This window comes from Phocoena phocoena, chromosome 4, assembly GCF_963924675.1.
Source record: "Phocoena phocoena chromosome 4, mPhoPho1.1, whole genome shotgun sequence".
Lineage (NCBI taxonomy): Eukaryota > Metazoa > Chordata > Mammalia > Artiodactyla > Phocoenidae > Phocoena > Phocoena phocoena.
Genome location: NC_089222.1, coordinates 26196526 through 26217814, shown reverse-complemented (window position 1 = coordinate 26217814; position 21289 = coordinate 26196526). Strand labels below are relative to the sequence as shown.

At 38.4% G+C, this 21289-nt stretch overlaps 1 protein-coding gene across 1 annotated transcript; it reads right to left on the bottom strand.

Annotated features, from left to right (window-relative positions):
• Positions 1 to 574: 574 nt before the first annotated feature.
• On the bottom strand, positions 575 to 20165 carry DIPK2A (divergent protein kinase domain 2A). The gene is made up of 3 exons (XM_065876920.1): positions 19509 to 20165; positions 3658 to 3961; positions 575 to 906 (listed from the first exon to the last, which is right to left on the bottom strand). The coding sequence occupies exons 1-3, from the start codon at positions 20163 to 20165 to the stop codon at positions 575 to 577; spliced, it is 1293 nt and encodes a 430-aa protein (XP_065732992.1).
• Positions 20166 to 21289: the final 1124 nt, after the last annotated feature.

Sequence of the window (21289 nt, the reverse complement as noted above, 5' to 3'; positions counted from 1 at the left end):
CTAACGGTAAATGTGTACCTTACAGCACTGAATGAAAACTAGCCCAGATATAAATGAATACCTATAGTAACCTGAATGTGTAAAATTTAATTAAAAACATAAAAATGGGAAAAAAGAAACCAAACCTACACATCAGAAGGAAAAAGTAGCCTATAAAACAGGCCAATCTAACTTGACATTCAAAGTAAATACAAGAGATTCACAAAATCATGATCATAACGCAAACTAAGTCAAGTACCAAGTACCCTTTGATACACAAGCCAATATAACTATCAGACTCATTTCCAATAGCTTAACAATATTCATTAATCCAGTCAGGCATTCAGGGGGTAAAGCGGTTAACGATAGCTCAAGCCTCCAAAGTGTAAGAACAAACTTATTTGCAGAAGCATCATGTGATTTTTTTGAAATTATGTCTTACTTTGATGGATGTTAACATTAAGATCTATCAGTGCGTGTTTATCATCCTCTGAATGTATTACTTCCAAATTTCATTTTTCCAGATAATTTTTGGTGGTTTCGTTTTAGCCAGTGCTATTTAAATGAAGAAAAGCAAAGAAAACTTCACCAGAGACTACCTCACATTGTTACTTAATTGTGCTAGATATTCACGCAGTTCTTTTGCAGCCTGGAATCTGCCATAGCGCTTCTTTGGGTTGGCGCACTCATCCAGCAAGGCCTCTAGTCGGCCATCTTTGGCAATTTCACTTGGTGGATCATGAAGCAGTCCTCCAGAGGTGCCACGCCAGGTGGCATGTCTAGATAAGAGGTTCTGACAAACAGCATAATAATTGTGGTCCACAGTGGCACGAGCACAAAGAATTTCTTTTGAAAATGATAAGCAAGCTTCCTTATCACAGTCATCAAATTTGCTTTCATACCATACATCCCAATTTTCAGGTTTATCTGTGAAAAGCGAAAAAGGAGAAAGAGAAAAATACATTTTAAGAGTTTTCATTGTTTCCCAAAATGTAACATTTGACTAATTAACACAGTATTTGTTCTTAAAATTGTATAACATTAAACACTTAAATATATTAATTTATATACAAACGTTTATTAGGAGTCCACCAATGCCAGGCAGAACGATCAGAAAAGGTCCGTGCTACTAAAAGGTTCAGCGTAGCGTGAAACTCTCCATGATACAGAGAAAGTGCCACACACAAGTATGACATAGTGCGACGTGAGTACAGAGGATGCAGTACCTGTGCCTGGGGCTGCAGAAAGCTGCACAGAGGAGAACAACTGATTTAGGTCTTGAAAGATAAGCAAGTCTGAAAAGCAAAGAGGGAAAACAGCATGCTAAGCCCAGGGTACAGTGTGTACGAAGGCATGGATTTAAGGGATTGGTCCGGCGGCTGGTTCAGGAAACAGTAAATTCACTGTGGCTAGAGCATGAGACAGATAACTGGGGAGGAGGTACAGATAAGACTAGAAAATAGTTTGTACCTTGGATGGTCATGACCGTTATTTGTCTAATAGAAATGTAAATCTGGGCTGAAGACTGGAGGGACTAAGATGGTCTAGGAAAAAAAGCCAGACTGTAGAAACATTTGAGAAAAAAATTAACAGGGAAGTGTATGAGTAAAGTCTGAGGTTCTAACTAGATGACAAGATAGACACTATTAACATAATGTTAATATTTTATACATAAATACAGAGTAATATAAAGTAGCTGTGAGGTATTCAGTGGAAAGGTTCATTCAAGAAACTAAAAGGCCACTGTAGCTGAAGCATTAAGGGCAGTGGAGGGATGTTAAAAATGAAGCAGAACAGCTCCAAGTCACACAGATTATTCTCTGGTAAGGAGTTCGAATTTTACTCGAAGAACCATGGGAAGTCATTAAAAGCATTAAGCAAAGGAGTGCTAAGATCAGATTTATGTTTTAAAAAAGGAACTACCTGAATAGAAGGAAACCAAAGGAGGAAAGAATTTCAGAAAGTTGTTACTAATCAGTCACTTCACGAATTTGCCAACTGGGTGGTTGCAGATGGTAATGCAGTCAGGTTTAATGGGTTGAGAAATGAATGGAGGCTGAGGAAGCAGAGACAGGCAGTAAGCAGTACTTTTAAAAATGCTGGGAAAGCAGAAAAGAATCTTATGCATACTTGTTTTGGGGAAGGTAAGAAAAATTGGATTTTAAGGAGGAGGGTAGAAAGTTGAAGAAGATAACTGATGCAACAATTTCTCAAGGAAGGATCTATTCTGTTTGAAAAAAAATGAATGTGTATTGTTTTTACTAGTTTAGATGATAAAGGGAAGGACATTGAGGGAGGTGCCACAACAAAATCACAATTTCCCTGTAAAGGTCATTTACAAGAGTTTAGAAAAGAGGGTGAATAACTAAATATGGCCTTTTGCGAAGTGTCTATTTAGACAGCCCTACCATGAGACATTTGAAAAGAATTAGCCAGAGCTAAAGTAGCACTGGAGCTCACTGTATGAAATGCGAGAATACAGCAGCTATATTGTATTCATTCAAGGTCAGGAATTAGTTGGTATAAAACTGTAACATGTATTCCAGGAATGCTCACATTAAAAAGAAAAAAAATTTTCAAAAATATTATTTTTATGAATACTGGAATAAAAGTGTTTTAAAGTTTAGGCAAGTTGCACAACTCTGAATATAATAAAAGCACTGAATTGTACACTTGGAAAAAGAAAAGCATGGTGTAAGCTGCTACAACATTCACAAATGTAGGAAGAGATAAGTAAGAAATGAAGCACTCCAGAGCATGGCATCCACTCCCCATGAAAGGATGTACATGGCAGGTCAAGAAATAATCAGAAAGTAGTTTGGTGAGTATGGAATCAGATCAAGGCACTGAGAAAAATAAAGTATTTAACAAGATCAAGCTGATGTAAAAAGTATAAACCTAATAGACTGCTGTTACATTCACTGCATTCCGTAGGTGCCACAAATTTTTGGTCTCTTCATCAACAGACCCCCATATGACATGAGGGGATTAAGAATACAAAACCTTCACCATGGAATAACAACCCTTTGGGATTTTTTTTTACTAAGTACATTAGTTATAGAACTACAGGCTTTGTCCCTGAAACTTTAAAATTCCTATGACACTTAATTTTCAAAACACTTCGGCCATTGTGCCCACCTATCCTTTGAAGAGCTCATAAATAAACGGAAAGCAAAGTTTTGGATGAGACGTAATAATGTCAAACCAAAGTTAGAGTTCTGCAGTGCTAGGAATCATCTAAATGGTTAAAAAGAAAAAAAAGAATCACTGAAGGGACCTCATGGAACAATGAAACACAGAATATCGCTGTAAGAGACTCCACAGAAAAATATGGACTCCACAAAAGCAGTATAGTCTCTCTGGTGGCCTTTAACTATATAAAAACTTAATTCTGCATTAGATCCTAAATAAAGCATGAAAAAGACGTGTATACACACACACACACACACAGAGTATATCTGCGTCCATTTGAACCTGAAGGATATTTTCTAAATAAGGACAAACTGTGACTAAGAGTACAAGCGTAAGTATAATAAATCAGTATTTGTTTACTGATACTGGTCAAATAAAACAAAGAAAGATGCAAGGTTGCCATCTAAGGAGAAAATTAAAAGTTTGCTTCACATAAATGTAAACATTATTTTGACACAGAGAAAATCTAAAAGTTATAATACTTACTTTGTCTAATTAACCTTTTGTCAGCAACCAAAACATTTTCAGCATCCACAATGATCACCTTCCCATCTCTAGGACCAACTGCAAAATTGTCAAAGCTGACGTCCAGGAGGTAGAGTGCAAATTCAAAGTCATTGTTTGTCAGCTGCTCTGCTATTTCCATTAATTGCCAAGCGAGGTCAACTCGTTTCTCCCATGGTGCATTAAAGTAACTCCACAGTTCTTCTCCAACATAATTTACAGCCACCATTCTTCCACAAGCTCCAAGATATTTTGCAAATGGCCAACCTTCATCAGATGGAAAACTCTACAAAAGAATTATCTTATTATAAGAGATTCTGATGAAGATATCCTAGGTCTAGCCCAGATCCTCCGTAGGGATTTCTATTAGGTATGAGCTTGGATTTTCTTTTTATATTCAATAGTTCAATAGAGATCAACTTTTTTTTTCTTTCTTTCTTTCTTGAAGTATAGTTGATTTACATTCAGTTATACATATATACACACTCTTTTTTTAAATATTATTTTCCATTATGGTTTATCTTAGGATACTGAATATAGCTCCCTGTGCTATACAGTAGGATCTTGCTGTTTATCCATTCTATATGTAATAGTTTGCATCTGCTAACCCCAAACTTCCAGTCCATCTCTCCCCCACTCCTTCCCTTCCCCTTGGCAACCACATGTCTGTTCTCAATGTCTGTGAGTAACTTTATTTCTTCTTTAACTCATACCGTTACCATGGACGTGAAAATTTTTTAACAGATTACACTATAAAGCTAAAATAAAGTAAGTCTTTCTTATCAAAATCTCAGAACCAAATTGATCAACAAGACACAAGACACCTTCTTTATTACCAGATCTAAAAGTATGTATGCTTTCCTTTATCTTTTTGACTCCTGTTAAGTACAATCAACCAATCCTTTCTTCTGAATGAACAGGACTACTGTAGGCCTATTAGCCAGCAAGTGTTTACCAGGCACCAGGCACTGTGTTATGCTGGAAGAGTGAACTACACAGTCTCTAAAATAAAAATTTTAGAAGAAAAGACATGTACCAAACAAATAATTATGTGTGATAAGTGTTAGTTACTAAAAGGTGGTACAGGTCCTAAGAAAGTCTTTAATAGGGGCCTTACCTAGTCCAGAGGAAAGCAGGGGTGGAATTCAAGAAGGATTCTTGGGAAGTATCTTCTATCTGTACCCAAAGGTTGGTAAAGAGCAATCTGATAACCTATCAATACAATCTCTACTCCAAGTACCTCTGGTCCCAAGTTAGTCTTGCTTCCCTTTCCAATGCCATCACATTGTCTATTCACCTTAAACCCAACTTCAAAATTATTTATTCTCCTAATCTGGGCAAGATTTTCCAATGGATTTTATAACTACTAGGAAGATTAACATCCTAAAACAAAAATCTTCCAAATCTTGAAAAGAAGTCATTTTCAACCTAAGTAAAATGGCAGGCTTCTTCTAAGGTACTCACTCTCCAAAGCTAAAACACCCAACTACAAGATGAGCAATGCAGTGCAAAAGGGTGATAAGTATTGTTTTAAACAACTTTTTGGAAGATCACATGACCAGAGGCGTTTTTTAAGAGACATTTTTCAGTCTAGTACCTTTCCTTAAGTTGGGGGAAGAAATTATATAAAGATGATGTTTACACAAACTTCAGGGGAAACAAAGCAAAACACTACAGAATATAAATGTAGCCTACTTCTATTGCTAAAAATTGAACAATCTGCATACAAGAGCTGGAGATGAGGCTCTTCTTGGGCCTCTCAAGAAAAGTAAGTAATTTTACCCTGAGCTTTTATAAAATTGACAAAACTCAATAATACCCTTACATTAAAACTTTTATCAACTTTAAAACAAAAAAGATTTTTAGAACCAAACTTCATCCATAATTACCTATGTTCATTTGTGTTTCCTTTCAACACTATCAATGTACAATAACTGTATTTGTTCTTGATACATATACCTTTTTTTCTTTTAAATTTTAAGATCTGGAGTTTTGTGATAAAATACTAATTATGTAAATTAAAAATTTAGATATGATAGCATGAATCTTTAAATATAGTAAATGAATTGATTCAATTTTGTTCAGAGACGATATCTACTGATTCTTTAATAATTAGAGGAAAATGCGTTTTTAATCTTATTACCTGAGATTTTAAAATTCCTTGTGGGCAATGGGAAGAGTGACAGATTGCTCATGTCCAATGTGACATGCAAAAACTGCTAACCACATGTTATTTTCAACCTTTCCTCCCAACTTAAAATACCTCCACAAACTTGAAAATTTATTTAGACAAAATGATTACAAAAGATTTAACTATTTCCCAGTATTCATGTATAAAACCTGACATATAAATGAAAGCACTGAAAATACATAAATATGTGAGATTACATAGTTTTGTCATGCAAAAAGTAAATGAAAAAACTCCTCCATACACTATTGGTATATTATTCACATGCCATATTGTAAAACAGATACAAACTTATCTTTGTGAAAATAAAATGGTCTTTGACAACAGGAGAAAAGGGAACCCTGCCAACCTCTGCACATGTACAAATGCCTCCTTGTTTTTGGAGGCTTTCCAACTGGCAAACGACAGTCAGATATACACTTCATTCTCAAGTCCCTCATGGAAGACGATAAAATATATGAACAAATGTCATACTGAGCAACTTTACCTTCATACAGTAATTTCTGACAACGTTAACGGAAATCCTGTTATACCTCATTTTAAGAAGAGCACTACAATTCTTTCATACAGTTTAAATGCTTCAAGGAAGCCAAAATATTTATAATTTGTATTTAAAACAATTCTGGCTTAGGATCAAATTACCATGATGAAGGAGAGTTTGAGAGACAAACTTTTAAGATGTTACTGCTTGGATTTATTAAATATATCAAGCAATAAGAAACACAACTTCTGACTTCCTGACTACCCAGCTCGCACAGTGCACAAAACCACAGTAGCTAAGATAAGAAGTATACTGCTGAGGTCCACATTTTTTTTCTTTAAACAAAATCTTAAAATCAGATTTTCAAACTGCCTAGCACAACAGGCACACAATTTAAAGTAACCTGAAATAAAATGCGTGTATTTCATTTTTATTTCTATTTTTACTTTATTTTTTATTGAAGTATAGTTGATTTACAATATTGTGTTAGTTTCAATTGTAAAGCACAGTGATTCAGTTATACATATATATCCTTTTCCAGATTCTTTTCCCTTATAGGTTATTACAAAATATTGCGCATATTTCCCGATGCTATACAGTAGGTCCTTGTTGGTTATCTATTTTATATATAGTAGTGTGCACATGTTAATCCGAACCTCCTAATTTATCCCTCGCCCCCCTTCCCCTTTGGTAACCATAAGTTTGCTTTCGAAGTCTGTGAGTCTCCTTCTGTTTTGGAAATAAGTTCATTTGTATCTTTTTTTTTTTTTTTTTTTTTAAAGATTCCACATACAAGCAATATCAATATGACATTTGTCTTTCTCTGCCTGGCTTACTTCACTTAGTATGATAATCTCTAGGTCCATCCATGTTGCTGCAAATGGCATTATTTCATTCTTTTATTCCACTGTGTATATATACATCTTCTTTATCCATTCATCTATTGGGGGACATTTAGGTTGCTTCCACATCTCAGCTATTGTAAATAGTGCTGCAACGAGGGGTACATGTATCTTTTTGAATTTATGGTTTTCTCTGGATATATGCCCAGGAGTAGGATTGCAGGATCATATGGTAACTCTTATTAGTTTTTTAAAGAACCTCCATACTGTTCTCCATAGTGGCTGCACCAACTTACATTCCCACCAACAGTGTAGGAGGGTTCCCTTTTCTCCACACCTTCTCCAGCATTTATCGTTTGCAGATTTTTTGATGATGGTCATTCTGACTGGTGTGAGGTGGTACTTCATTACAGTTTTGATTTGCATTTCTCTAATAATTAGTGATATTGAGCATCTTTTCATGTGCCTTTTGACCATCTGTATGTCTTCTTTGGAGAAATGTCTACTTAGATCTTCTGTCCATTTTTTATTGGGTTGTTTTTTTTCTGATATTGAGCTGTATAAGAAAATGTGTGTATTTTACAACATTATTTACTACTGAAAAAATGTGTACAAACACTTTTCATGTGAAGGAAAGAGACTTTCAACCTGGAATGGTTTAAATTCTAATTGGATTGGAGGTACTCCAATTAACTGTTCAGGGCTTTTCATCAGGCTTGAATGTATATGTCACAAAGTGTAGTATGTGAAGTTTTTATAACTATTAGTCTAAGATTACACAAAGGCACATAATAGTTACAAAACAATATATTTACTACTCTATTACTGTTTTTTTTTATATTGGGTGGGTGACTACCCAAAGAAAGGCTACAGAGTATTATTACCAATTTAAAAATTAAAAATGGAAATTTAAGTATCACGTCAAACATGCTTAACTCTAAGATTTAAAGCAATATTAAATGTCTTCACTGTTAATTTACATAATAAAAGGTACTGTGAATATGAAACCTAAGATAAATCATCATGTCTAGGTATCTTTTAGCTTAAAGCCAAGGTTTCGGAAACAAACAAAACCACTAGGATCATCTTCATTTTATGAGAAAATAAAATGAAGGTGACATAAAACATATATCAATAAAGAGAAAATTTATTTTATACTCTTTAAGGTACATAACATTTCATAAAATTTCTATATTTAAAGGGTAAAACAGTATATGAACAGAATAATAGACTTGATATCACAAGTCTAGCTTTTGAGTTTCACCTTCACCTCTGCATCTCACTAGCTGTGTGACGGTGGCAAAGCCAAAACTTTTTAGAGCTTTAGTCTCTTCCGCTGTAAAACTGGAATAATATTTGCCCCATATTCATCAGGGCAATGTAAGATCAAAGAAAAAAGTATGAAATGTACAATTTACTACTGCTTTATAAAGAATTGCTTACCAAAACATTTTTATACTTCCTGTTTAAATCTTCCTGTTTATATAAGTCCAGACGTTCATCAATAGAGGTGCTTGTTTGCAAACTGCCTATTGAAAAGGCATCTATAAATAATGAACACCTTCCAAACGTAGCCAAGAACCACTAAACTAGAAATCTATCTTCACTGTCCTCTAGTAGTTTTTAATTTACAAAGGAATGTATAAATTAGTTACCAAACTTTAAAAAGGCTCAATACTATGAGAAATGTATAGGGCATCCACAAGGACTAAAAATATAAAATATTTTAAACTTGGTAATATGTATAAACACAGCATTGTAATTTGATTTTCATTTATAATAGGTAAGCACCACAAAATAGCTATTTTATAGCCATTTATTATCTCACAACATTCCATTAAAAGGAATATAACTTTGCAGTTCGCCTAAGAAGGAAATGTGTTACAAGATTGGTTCTTTTTTTAAAAATTCTAAAAGCTGACATAACTATCACATATCTATTGATCAAAACCAAATGTCATGACACTTTATGTGACCAATAAATGGGATGTGAAATCTAAGAATTCTAGATTTGGAGGGTACCTGAGTTGTAAGTACAGTTCAACTTTATCAGCATAGTTTAAGTGATTTGCCTCAAGTCACACAGGTAGTTAAGAGGTGAACTCAGGCTAATACAACCCCTCAATACAATATCCCTCTGTTTCAGAAGTTTTCAGATTTTGGAAAGGTGACAGTACGTATATTTCATACTCATATTATGCAATGCCTCAAGGAGAGTCTGGGGTAGCACCTCACAAGAAAACATATTACACTGCAAAAATACTATAAGCTTATTTATAAGCTTATTCATCCTAAGTGGGATAAAGCACATAAATTACCTTGTGTTTTCACATTTGTTTGTTTTTAATTTGACGAAACCTACTTTTCTTCAGATTTTTAAATTTGGAATTACAGATAAGGGATTGTAGGTCAACCCACATTTCATTGAGTACTACAAGCAGCTGGAGTAAAGGCAGTGAGACAGTTACTGCAGAATGAAAAAATACAAATCTTGAATTAAAAAATCCTAGATCTAGCCTAACTCCATCATGAAATGCTAAGTAAAGAGCTGTAAATAAAACATAGTCCCTATTCTAAGGAAGGCTTTTTAGCCTGAGTTAGGAAGATGATTATTAAACATGTGTAAGTAATAAATTACGGAATTTGTTGCAAATCACAGAAAAGTATACAATATGTTGGGAAAGAAGAGTAGGGATCTATTTTAGATGGTGTGGTAAAGGGCAGCCTCTCTAAGGAAGTGCCACTTAGGGAGAGATCTAAAGGATGAGTATAATATTACGTAGACTGGGGATGAGGCAGTTTAGAATGTTGGAGGCATATGTTAGAGCCAGAAACTGTCCTCTCAGAACTGAAAAAAAGTCCAAAGCAGCTGCAGTGAAATGAGGAGGGAATTGCTTGAGGTAATGGAGTCTGGAGAGGGAGGTAGGGATCAGACTTCTGTAAGTTGGGACTTACAGAACAAAACACAAATTCCTCAACATGGTCCACATGCCATGAAAAAACAAAGTATGTGTCCAAGCCTTAACATTCAGAAACATCTTACTTACTGGAGTTTGTCAATATCCTGTGGTATATAACATCATTCCGAAAAACAAGTTTTTACAATATCACAATATCCTTTAATCAATAGCCATTGTCCTACCAGATTAATTATGTCATTTTATTCTATTATGTCAGAACACAGTCCTAAAAAAGGAGATATGGGATGTATAAGAAAAACTGATAGAACAAAGTAAGGTCAGCTCTAAAGAGTTTGTGTTCTATTATCTTTTTCTCTCCTTACATGACCAAAAGTAGTTTGCATACTAAGTTTAAAAGATCTGAATTCCTTTTATACAAAAAACATAAAATATTTTATAGCCATTTATTATCTCACAACATTCCATTAAAAGGAATATAACTTTGCAGTTCGCCTAAGAAGGAAATGTGTTACAAGAATGGCTCTTTTTTTTTAAAGGAGAAAATTCCTAGTAAAAAGACACTGACTTGAAAAAAAAAATCCATTAATAGTCAAAACATGCAATCTAAAATCTAGTTAATAGGTTTTCTAAAGAACTGGCATTTCTACACGTACACGCAAATTTAAACTTGAGAACATTTTTAGGAAGTAAATTAACAAAAGCATAGAAAATGCTTAAAGGTTCCATTTGAGCTTCAAAATTATTTTTAAAAGCCAAAATTTGAACAAAATCCCATTGTAGTAACGCATGTTGTAACAGCTGTTCATAGAGATTAGTCAAATGCACTGGTGACAGACTAATGTGTTCACAGTTTTGTGAACTGTCTGGAGGGAAAATATAGTAAAATTACTGGGATGATTTAATGGTTACCTAATTTTTGATAAAATTTCTCTAAGACCTCAGCTTCTTAATTTATACTGCCAAATAGTGGCCAAAATCCATCGCAAATACTGTAGAATCTTAATAATCTCAAGATTTCAAGTCACAGGATATGTTCCATTTATTTCATTAAATAATTTTCTGAATGCCATTTCCACCCACCTAGAATTCCAACAATATTAAGCAATGCCTTGAAAATAGCATGGTTGTGTTATTTCACTGAATATCATGTCCACCAGCTGTATCTAAAATTGGAAACTAACGTCAAAACACATCAAAAACAAAAAATCTACTAAGTTTAACAGAAATAACTCATCTTTTAGAATGAGTAGCTTAAGAAATGCTCTCCCACACCAAAAAAAAAATCACTTGGCCACAAATTTTAAATGTAAAATTTTAAATATTTAACTAGTCTCAACTGACCCTTTCTTACCTCATGAGAACCAGCAACTGTGATCCATGTTTCTAAGTTGAAAGATATACCTAGAAACACTATACGCAAATATTTACTTTCAGTAAAACAAAATGTCAAATAAAGAAAAAAAAAAGATATAAGCAGCTTCTTTTAAACCCAATAACCTACATTACTTTCTTTAGTCAAGACCTGATTTCTTTAAAAAGTCTGCCAATAGAACAATACTAACTTCCCCCATTCCCTTTAACTGAATTAACACAGCCCTTCAGAAGTAAAGCAAAATACCTGCTAGGAACATACTATCTCTGCATTAAATACTTGGTGCCTGGTTTTAGATTTGTATTCCCGTTGTCTTAACTATATCATAGCCAAAACAAAACTCTTGGTTCCCCCTACTCCAACAGCCATTCCATCTCTGGGCTTCCTCATCAACAGTTGCTCGGACCAAAAACTCTGGAGCTATCTTATTTTTCTCTTTCCCTCATACTGTAACCAATCCCAATCATCAAGTCCTGTCAGCTATTTCTCCAAAACATATTGGGTCTAACAGCTTTTCATAACCTCAGTTGCAACCACCTTAATACAAACCACCAAGCTTTCTCCTACAAACCAGTGCAAAAGCCCTTCTGATCGATTCCTCTTATTTCTTATAACCCATTCTCCACAAATCAGGCCCTACTAAAAACACTTCTACTGTTTCCCAGCGCTCTGAAAACAAAATTCTAAACTCATTAAGCATGTTTCCAAGGCCCTACGGGGTATGAACCTTGCCTACTTCTATGATCTTGTGTTCTACCATGCTTTGCTACTCCCATGCTTGATCCTGTTGGGGCCTCTGAATTTCATCATACCGCTTGCTTAAAAGCACTCTGCCCTCAGAACTTTGCACCACTGGCTTTTTCTCATCATTCGCACCTCAGCTAAAATGTCACTAAATTCTGACCACCAAATTTAAAATTCTATCCCCAATCCAATTCTCCATCATAGGAATCTGCTTTGTTCTTTTCATAGCATGTAAAATCTAAGATTACCTTGTTCTCTATTTGCTGCCCACATCTAATGCCCCAGAAAGCAAAGACTGCACAAACTGTGCCCTGGCATGTCATCTTTACTGTATCCTAAGGGCATATAGGTCAGTTCCCAGTACTACAGAGCAATGCTATGGAATTCCTGTCAGATCTTTTCAGTTCATAGTTAAAATTCCAAATGAGCACCTTAATTATTAAGACCCTTAAACATCAAACTTACCTCAAATAATAAATCCTCTAACATTCTGTCTCAGAGTCTAAGAATGTCTAGAAATAACCCAGACTTAACCTCTAGTTTTAAAATTATCATTCATCAATGTACTAAACAAAATTATTAAGCTTAATAATGACTTACAGAGAAAAATTAAACCACTTGCTTTGTATTAGTGAATCCTTACGAAAAACCATGTTTCGTACAATATTCACTCTATTCATCATATGGGACAAATCCTTAACCCCCTTTTAATTACTATTCCAAAAAAACTATAGCCTGAAGCAGCAGCCACATAGGTATTTATGATGTGTGTATGTGTATATAAAGGTGGTGACATTTGAACATTTGCCACAGGAAGAGTAAAATTTACATATTTCTAAAATATCAACACAGTGTACTAAGGAAGTTTACTATAGATGTCTAAAACTGGAATAAGCTGATTTGCAAAGTAATAATATACTGTAAAAAACTTCACAAATAAGGATATTTTGCGTATATTATCTGAATAATCCCATCTCCTTTAAAATAATCCTTTCGGGGCTTCCCTGGTGGCGCAGTGGTTGAGAGTCTGCCTGCTGATGCAGGGGACACGGGTTCGTGCCCCGGTCCGGGAAGATCCCACATGCCGCGGAGCCGCTGGGCCTGTGAGCCATGGCCGCTAAACCTGTGCGTCCGGAGCCTGTGCTCCGCAACGGGAAAGGCCACAACAGTGAGAGGCCCACGTACCGCAAAAAAAAAAAAATAATAAAAATAAATAAATAAAATAATCCTTTCGATCAGTATTAACATTCCCATTTTACTGATTAAAAAACTCATGCTCTGAAACATTAAGGGACTTGTTCATTGCCACCCAACAGCTTTGTGGTAGTACAGAACGTTATCTCAATACCATCCTCACCACACCTCCTGGGCCCCCCCAAACCCCCACCTCCCAAATCTACGGGCAAAATCCCATTTATCCTCAGAATTCAATTCCTCTGTGAAATCTTCCCTGGTATCCATTCTTATGAAGATACACCCAGATGTCCCTCCCTAAATAAGTCATCTGACAGGGTGCACAATATCCTTTTTTTTTGTAGGGCTTATTATGATAGCATAATAATTAATGGTAATTAGTCATTTATATACCTACCTCCTACACAGCTAAGCTACTTAGTAGCTGCCTAGAAAGGTTTCAATCCAAATGCCTTATAACAGACTATTTAGCAAATGAGGAAACAAAATTCAGTTCTTCTGACTCTAAGTCTAGGGCTATGTAAGTCCAAAGAGTTTCCGGGTATTTTACAGATAACTTCCTCCTATAATCTACAAAAGGACATAAAAATTGGATAAAAAATTTGATTACATAATTTAAAACCTTTCAAAGTCTATGACCAGGATGAATAACTATCCTCATCTTACACCAATAATTTACAGTCTCAAGACAGTTTACGATCATGTACTAAAGTTCACTGCACATATAGGAAAAATGCAGGGCTTATATTCTAAGCCCATGGTAGTTTAATATATACAAAATGAGTGAGTAAAGAAAGAAAACGTGTCAGCATTCTGTGAAGAGTCAGCAGCAATAACTGCAATATAGGAAGTAGACCAGAGACATAAGCCAGAAAATCAGAATAAAAACCAGCCTGATGAGCCACTGAGAAACTGACCACCTATGTCCAGAAAGTAGATCCGCCAAAAGCAAGCTTTCTACCCCCCACCAACATACGTGAGGAATATGTGCTGATGCAAGCAATGGAAATATGAGGGAAAATAGTTCAAAGATTAGACAAAAGTACAGAAAGGATCTTGGAACTAATAATAGTCAAATGATATGAACATATCCAGAAAATAGGCTAGGGTGTCAAATGATTTTGCTCCACTGATCTGGAAGTGGTGCTTTCCTATGGGTAACTGTCTGTTTGTATAATCTTTCCAAAATAAAAGTCTCCTTCTTTTTTGGACCTGAGTTACACAGATTTTATTATTTTTGTTTGCTTTGTCAGGAAGCACAATCAAGTGTCAATGAAACCTCAGATAAAAAGCAAGAATAACAGGAAAAAAAAAACCCTCTAGATTTAAGCTCATTCATTTATTAGATAAAAAGCGCTCTACTCAGAACTACCTAGTCAGAACCATCTCTGAAGCCTAAACAGGGGAGTGCAGGAGTGTGGTTACTACAGCAGCAGCCAGGAGGAGAGAAGGGGGTACCCCTTAAACTGTTGCTTGAAAAGAAATTCCTGTGACAAAGTCTGGAACATCCTTTCTAGGTGCCAATACCCCACAAGACCCTTAGCTACCTTTAGCTCCAGATTTGTTTCCTTTAAAGGCCGTCTCGAATTTTGATTTGTTTTAATCTGATTTCATGTGTGTAAAAATTTGTGGCTAGGAAGACAAGCTTGAAAAAGGACTATCTATCCTGGCCTCCAACCCATAGCAGGGATCAAGTACAAAAACGCCTAACTCCCTTTTATAAGCGCTTAAACCCACCAGTTTAAAGTCAAGCTCAGAAGAATAATTTCTCAAGTCGAGAGTTTGAGAGTCACAGGATGTTGGGGCTGAAAAGAATTTAATCCAATAGTCTTACTTTATAGCTAAGTAAAGGGAGTCCCATAAAAAGTTTATCAACTGGTCCAAAGTAAGACAATTAGATAAATGGGCATAATCTTTTGTTTACATCAAAAACTGCATCTTAGTGCATCTTAAAAGTACATTCTTTTCCTACAGAAATTATTTTTAAGGACAAAAACAACAACATTCACTCAAAGTTTAATTATAAAATTCATCTTGTAATGTAGGAATGGAATAAATCAGTGTAATTAAAGATATGGTTGATATTCAGAAGCAAAACTATTTTTAAGGTGATTCATATTCCAAACAAGCTTCAAAACCACTAATCAAATGCATTGGATAATTAAGTCACTTACTTATTTAATATCTAAGCACTCTAATTATTGAGTGCTTACTATGCATGAGGCACTACATAAAATGCTTTCAATGTATTATGTCATTTATAAGAATAGAAATGAAAAGTTTAAAATCTATAGCTTAAACAATGATAGTTACACACTGTAGATATTAAAGAAGTCCCATTAAAACCATGATTCAGAAAATTTAAGACAAAGTTCTACAAATATAATAAGACAAACTCCCACCTCCTTGCCCCAAACAACCAAGAGCTTTCTTATTTCTATAAACAAGACCATCTTCACTATCTCCAAGTCATAACGTCAGAGAGACAATTTGGGCCTCAGGAAATCCAGACAGCATTTTCCTCCCTTATACACACAATTTTTATAAATTCAAGGATAAGTAAGTACAAATACTGGTAGAAATTTTATCAGTAACAGAAAATACCCTACTATCTTGCCAAATACTTCAACACCTCAATTTCTGACTATTCCAAAAATGCCATACGAATATTACAAAGTTCTTCTCCATATTTTTTTCCAGTAAGATTAGCATACTTGTAATTAAAATATACCTCTGGGTGAAGTAAAAATGTGAAGAGAAAAAGTAGAAAATAAAGATTCTAGCATTATCTTGTTGCTTGATGCTTATAAAATATTTTTAGAAGATAATTCTATGGCAGAACAACTTTCCTTAGAATTAGATAAGCTGCTGAAGGCTAGTAAAACTATCTAACAATGGGAAGAGAGTTGTACTTCTGTATCATTTCATATTGGGAAATCTATACTACAAATCTGTATAGCCTTACATAGGTAAGGTATGTCCAAAACATATCTTGCAGACATTTAATACCATTCATGTCTCCTTTCAAGGCATAATAGAAACTTCAGTTTGTTACTGTTTCTTAAAATCAGAAGATGCATGTTTAATGGGTTAAATTAATATATTTTTCATTTTCTTCTTTAGTACCTTATCAAAAGAGATTTTTAAATGTTTATTTTTGGAAGCATGTTTCCTACATTGGAACTTTTCTTAAGAATAGCTTGATGAATTCAATCCAGAAGACTTTTTCTCTCAAGTAGTTAATCTGGGGGCAATATAAGAAAAATCTAGTTTGTTATCAACTGTCCAAAAATTCAATAAGTAGCTCCCTCTCCTGGAAAAAAAAAAAAAAAACAGAAAAGAAAAAAAAAAAAGCAAGTTCCTCTTCAAGCTGTAAAACACACACTTGTACCCTTAAAAATAGTTTTTAAAAATACATGAACCCCAAAATATATAGAGAGCCAGATCTGAGTGAGTTTTTCTACCATTATCAATTACTATCCCAATACTACCATAAACAGCTGTTAACAGTTTCACAGAAACCTGTATAAATACTAAAATTGTGTATGTCTGTCTAGCTAACAAAAAGTAATGAACATCATGATGTGACTTAGTGTTTAACAATCTTTGTACTTGACCAACGAATTGAGATTCCTTTTACTTCACTGGTTTTATACTGTCATCAAATTTTAATTATATTGTTCATACTTAACTCATTAGTTTTTACCAAAGATTAAGTGGTTCTATAAAGTAGCAGCTCTGTGAAGACCTTCTATTTAAAAATAAGTCTTCTTATTCTACTTGTCTGCTCAACAGTTTAAAAAAAAATACCAATGACTGACTGGTATTAAAGACCCCAAATTTATATTTCACACAGCATATAAACAGCTATAGAACTAAATTAAAATTTCAAGTTACAAATATCACAGTCAACAATGTTGATACAGATATTTCCTCACATACTGAAAACAAACTCTTATCCTATAACCCACCTAGCCACCTGCTCACTGCAATTGTGTCAAGTAAGCTTAAATCACAAAAATATAACTGATTTTTTAAAAAAGTTTTTTATCACTAAAGATGAAAACAGAAGAAAAAGTTTAAGCGAAGAGTTCATCAGAAAACAAGATATACGTACATTTGACTGTCTCAGCTATAAAGTAAACTGAAAATACCAAGACAACTTCAAGCTTCAAAAACATGTAAGTTTCCCAAATAAAGCAGATTTACTTTAGTGCAAATGTCAACGTTTCTCATATTAAAATGCACACATTTATAGAACTGGATATACAACGTTCTTAAAATATTGGTTCTAATATAAGTAGAGTTAACTGATAAAAACCTTTCAATATGAAGCCACTATTTTAGTTGCAGAAAATGTGTATTACTAAGATAGCTCTTTACTAAATTGTTGGGTCCCAGAGAATTTGAGAGACTATCTGCTAAGCAAACCATACTGCTAGAGCTTTCTCCAGGGACTAACCTTGCTAACATAAACATCTATTTCTCACAGAGAAAAAGCAGCTTAAATGGAAAAAAACTTTCAAATCAAATGTGCGTATCATAAGTATGGACTTAAACTTTAGAGGCTGACTAGTTTTGTAACTACCGAATAATGTAATTTCTTCGAGGAAAGTTTAACCAGTTTTATATACCATTCACTGTTAAAGAGAAGCATTTAATATACAATCTGTACTTTAAATGACCCGTTACATACATCCTAGGACGACTTAAAATTTACTACGGTTTTGTTGGAGGCAAAGTATTTATTTTGCGTTAAAATTATTTGGCTGAACTAATCAAACGATGCTGGCTTCTCTTAGTTAAGTTGGGCAGCGGAGAACTTGAGAAAAGCCAGCAATATAAATGAATACTGCACATTCCTATTGATGCACTTTAGAATTTAAAAAAATGCAACCCTGTAAAAACCTCCCAGCCATCAGTGACATTCTTAGCAGCCCGAAAGGGCGTGAAGTATTCAAAATTACTTGTGATTAATTCTACGTCATGTTTTTTCCCCTTTGTATTTGAAATACAGCACAACTGTTATGGAAAATGAGCAAGGTAACTTTCCCTGCGGTTATCGGGCTAGATCAAAACCCCAACAGTTGTAACCACTATCCAAGGACACTGCACTAAAGGAGAGTGGGAATGTGGATAAACTCAGCAACTTTTCCCAAGGTAAACACAGTTTTGAGAGGTTCTGTTTTCTTTTTGGCTGTCACCACCAGTAAAAAGATCCCAACCTACTCCCCTAAACGGCTCGTTTGGTTTCAAAATAAAGTCACGAGAGAACCAATAAGTCAGCTAGAAGAGAGATGACTCTCCTTTCCCTGTTTTCTAACCCCGGCCTAACATTTCACCTTCCTGCAGCCAAATTACCGCATGAATAGAGCAGGTCACAGGATCAGGATGAAAATGTCCGTCTTGGCCTTAAAGCCTCGCAGCCCCAAGTTCAATGGGCCTTACTTTTTCCTCTTTCTAATCCCACCCAAAGCACGGCTCGCAGACTGACCCCACCCCGGACCCCGGTGTCCATTCTCTGACCTCATCCTCCCGAGTCTGTCCCCAAATTGGCGGCCCCAATGATGTGCCAGGTGAATGAGCTAAGAAATAAAACAAAGACAGACTTTGGGGCCGAAGTGAGGCCAGCGCGCGGGGTGCTGAAGACGAGACCAAACGCGGTACAGAAACACTAGAGAACTAAGAAAGGTCCAAGGGCTCGCGAACACACTGCGCCGCGGAAGCGCAAGCCCCGGCGGATCAAAGCTGAAAGGCAGGGAAGAGAGCCGAAAGAAACTCGGCGGAGAGACATTTTGCGAGCGTACAAGACGCGCTCCCTCTGGCGTTGAAGGATCCGCAGTCAGACCCGAGATGCGCCCGCGCCCAGCAGAGAAGAGCAGACTCTCCAGCAGCCGGGTCGCCCTCCGCGATCCCTCACAGCGCCAGGGGTCCCCCAAGCGCCGCCCCCTCCCCACGCCCGCCGCCTCGCCTCGCCGCGCCGCACCGGGTCCTGACCCGGCGACGCGCGCGGGAGGGGCCGCTTCTCCGGACTCCCGTTCCCCGGGCGGCCCTCCCGGCAGGACGCCCCCGGCCCGGGCTCCACGCCTACCTGTAGCACCAGCGGCTCGGGGTTGAAGGCCAGGGTCAGCAGCAGCTGCATTCGCTCCGAGTCCTTGAGGTTGCGGAGCAGGAAGCTGCCCGAGTCCTTGGTCTCGGCGTAGCGGCGCACCAGGCGGTCGAGCAAACGCTGCGAGGGGCAGTGCACCAGGTCGGACCAGCCCTCCACCGCCTCCGGCGTGAGCAGCCGCACGTCGCCGTTGAGGCGCGCGAACTCGGTGCGGGGCATGGCCTGGAGTAGGTCGCAGCGGGGCCGGCCGGTGGCCCGCTTGCAGATGCTCTGGTCGAGCTGCGCCAGCTCGCGCTGCGAGCCGAGGCGCTTGAGGACCACTCGGCGGCGGCCGCCCTCACGGGGCTCGCCGTACTGCGCGAAGTAGACGTTCTTCACGTTGAGGAAGTCCAGCAGGCGCAGGCGGCCCCACGCCTCGAACACCACCTGCCCGTTGAGGAAGCGGCGGCACCAGCTCGTGCCGAAGCACGCCGGGCACTTATTGAGCTGCAGGAAGCGCCGGTCGGCCAGCTCGTTGCGCTGCCAAGAGGCGAGCAGCGACGGCGAGTGCAGCACCATCAGCACCAACAGGCTGCCCAGCGCCGCCAGCTTCAGCGAGCGGGACAGGCGGCCCAGCTTCGGAGGCACCAGGCGCCACATCCCGCCCTCCGCCCGTCCGCCCGCTCCCGGAGGGCGAGGGCACCCCCGGGGCGCCCCCGCCGCGCCGAAACCCGGAGAGTGACTGGCAGGGTCCCCCGGGCGAGAAAAGGAGCGAGGGCGCAGGCTGGGGCGGAAGGCGGAGTAGGTGTGTTGAGAGAGAGAGAGAGAGAGAGAGAGAGAGAGAGACGGGGAGCGGGAAGGAGCCGACCGGAGCAGGCTGCGACTTCTCCCAGTCACTAGTCTCCACAACTCTCGAGATCCCTCCTCCGAGCTCCCCGCCCTCCGACTCCGGCGGCACCTCCTCCAAGCCAGTCAAGTTATACAGCAGCAGGAGGGGGAGGGAGCTCGGGGACCTGACGGCCGCGCGGCCGCGTCCGCCCGTGTGCGCGCACGCGCTCTTGTTGCTTGGGGCGCGAAAGCTGTTGCGCTGGTGGCCGCCCGTCGAGCGAATGGGGTCTCTAATAAGAGGAAAGGAGGGACTCACGGAAGGGGATGAGAAGCTGGAATGTCTCACATCGAAAAGTAGCAACAGTGTAGGAAGGTGGGAAGGCTGAGGTGCCCGCACGTCCCTGACGCCGCATGCCCTAGTTCGTGCGCGAAGGCTCTCCTGAGGGAGGGAGAGGGGGGCCGGAGGGCGGGGCTGGCGGGGCGGAGCGAGCGCGTCGTGCACCGCCCGGAAAGCGTAAGCGCGGGCTCCCAGGGGCGGCTTGGGGGGGGCGGGGCCTGACCCCATGGGGGCGGAGCTCGAGCTTTTTTGGAGGCGGGGTAAACTCGCGAGCTCCTGTGCTGAAATTACTTTTAGCAACAGTTACTCTTTTATGATTGTTGACTTTTACTGGGGCCTGTTTTTTGCCATTGTGGAAACAGTCTTCTAAGGGGGGAAAAAAAAAAAGAAAGGAACTACGGAAACCTATTGCAACCCCTTGCCTCCGCCCGGCGTCGCGCGGGCTGGAGGCAAGGTGGGCGGAGCGGCGTGTCCCCCGAGCCTTATACGGCTGGGGCGCGCGCCCGGGGGCGGGGCGAAGCGAGGCCGCGGCGGGAGCTCGAGTTCCTCCTGTGCCTGCACACCTCTCCCTCGCGGGCGGCCCTGCGGAGAAAACGTGGGAAAAGGCGTGAGTTTTGGC

Excerpts from the sequence above, each read along its gene's own strand:
- DIPK2A (XM_065876920.1), bottom strand. The coding sequence starts at position 20,165 with ATGTGGCGCCTGGTGCCTCCGAAGCTGGGCCGCCTGTCCCGCTCGCTG. Across the intron at positions 3,962-19,508 it reads CCGAGCCGCTGGTGCTACAG|AGTTTTCCATCTGATGAAGG; the intron begins GTAGGCGTGGAG and ends ATTCTTTTGTAG. Across the intron at positions 907-3,657 it reads CAAAAGGTTAATTAGACAAA|ATAAACCTGAAAATTGGGAT; the intron begins GTAAGTATTATA and ends CGCTTTTCACAG.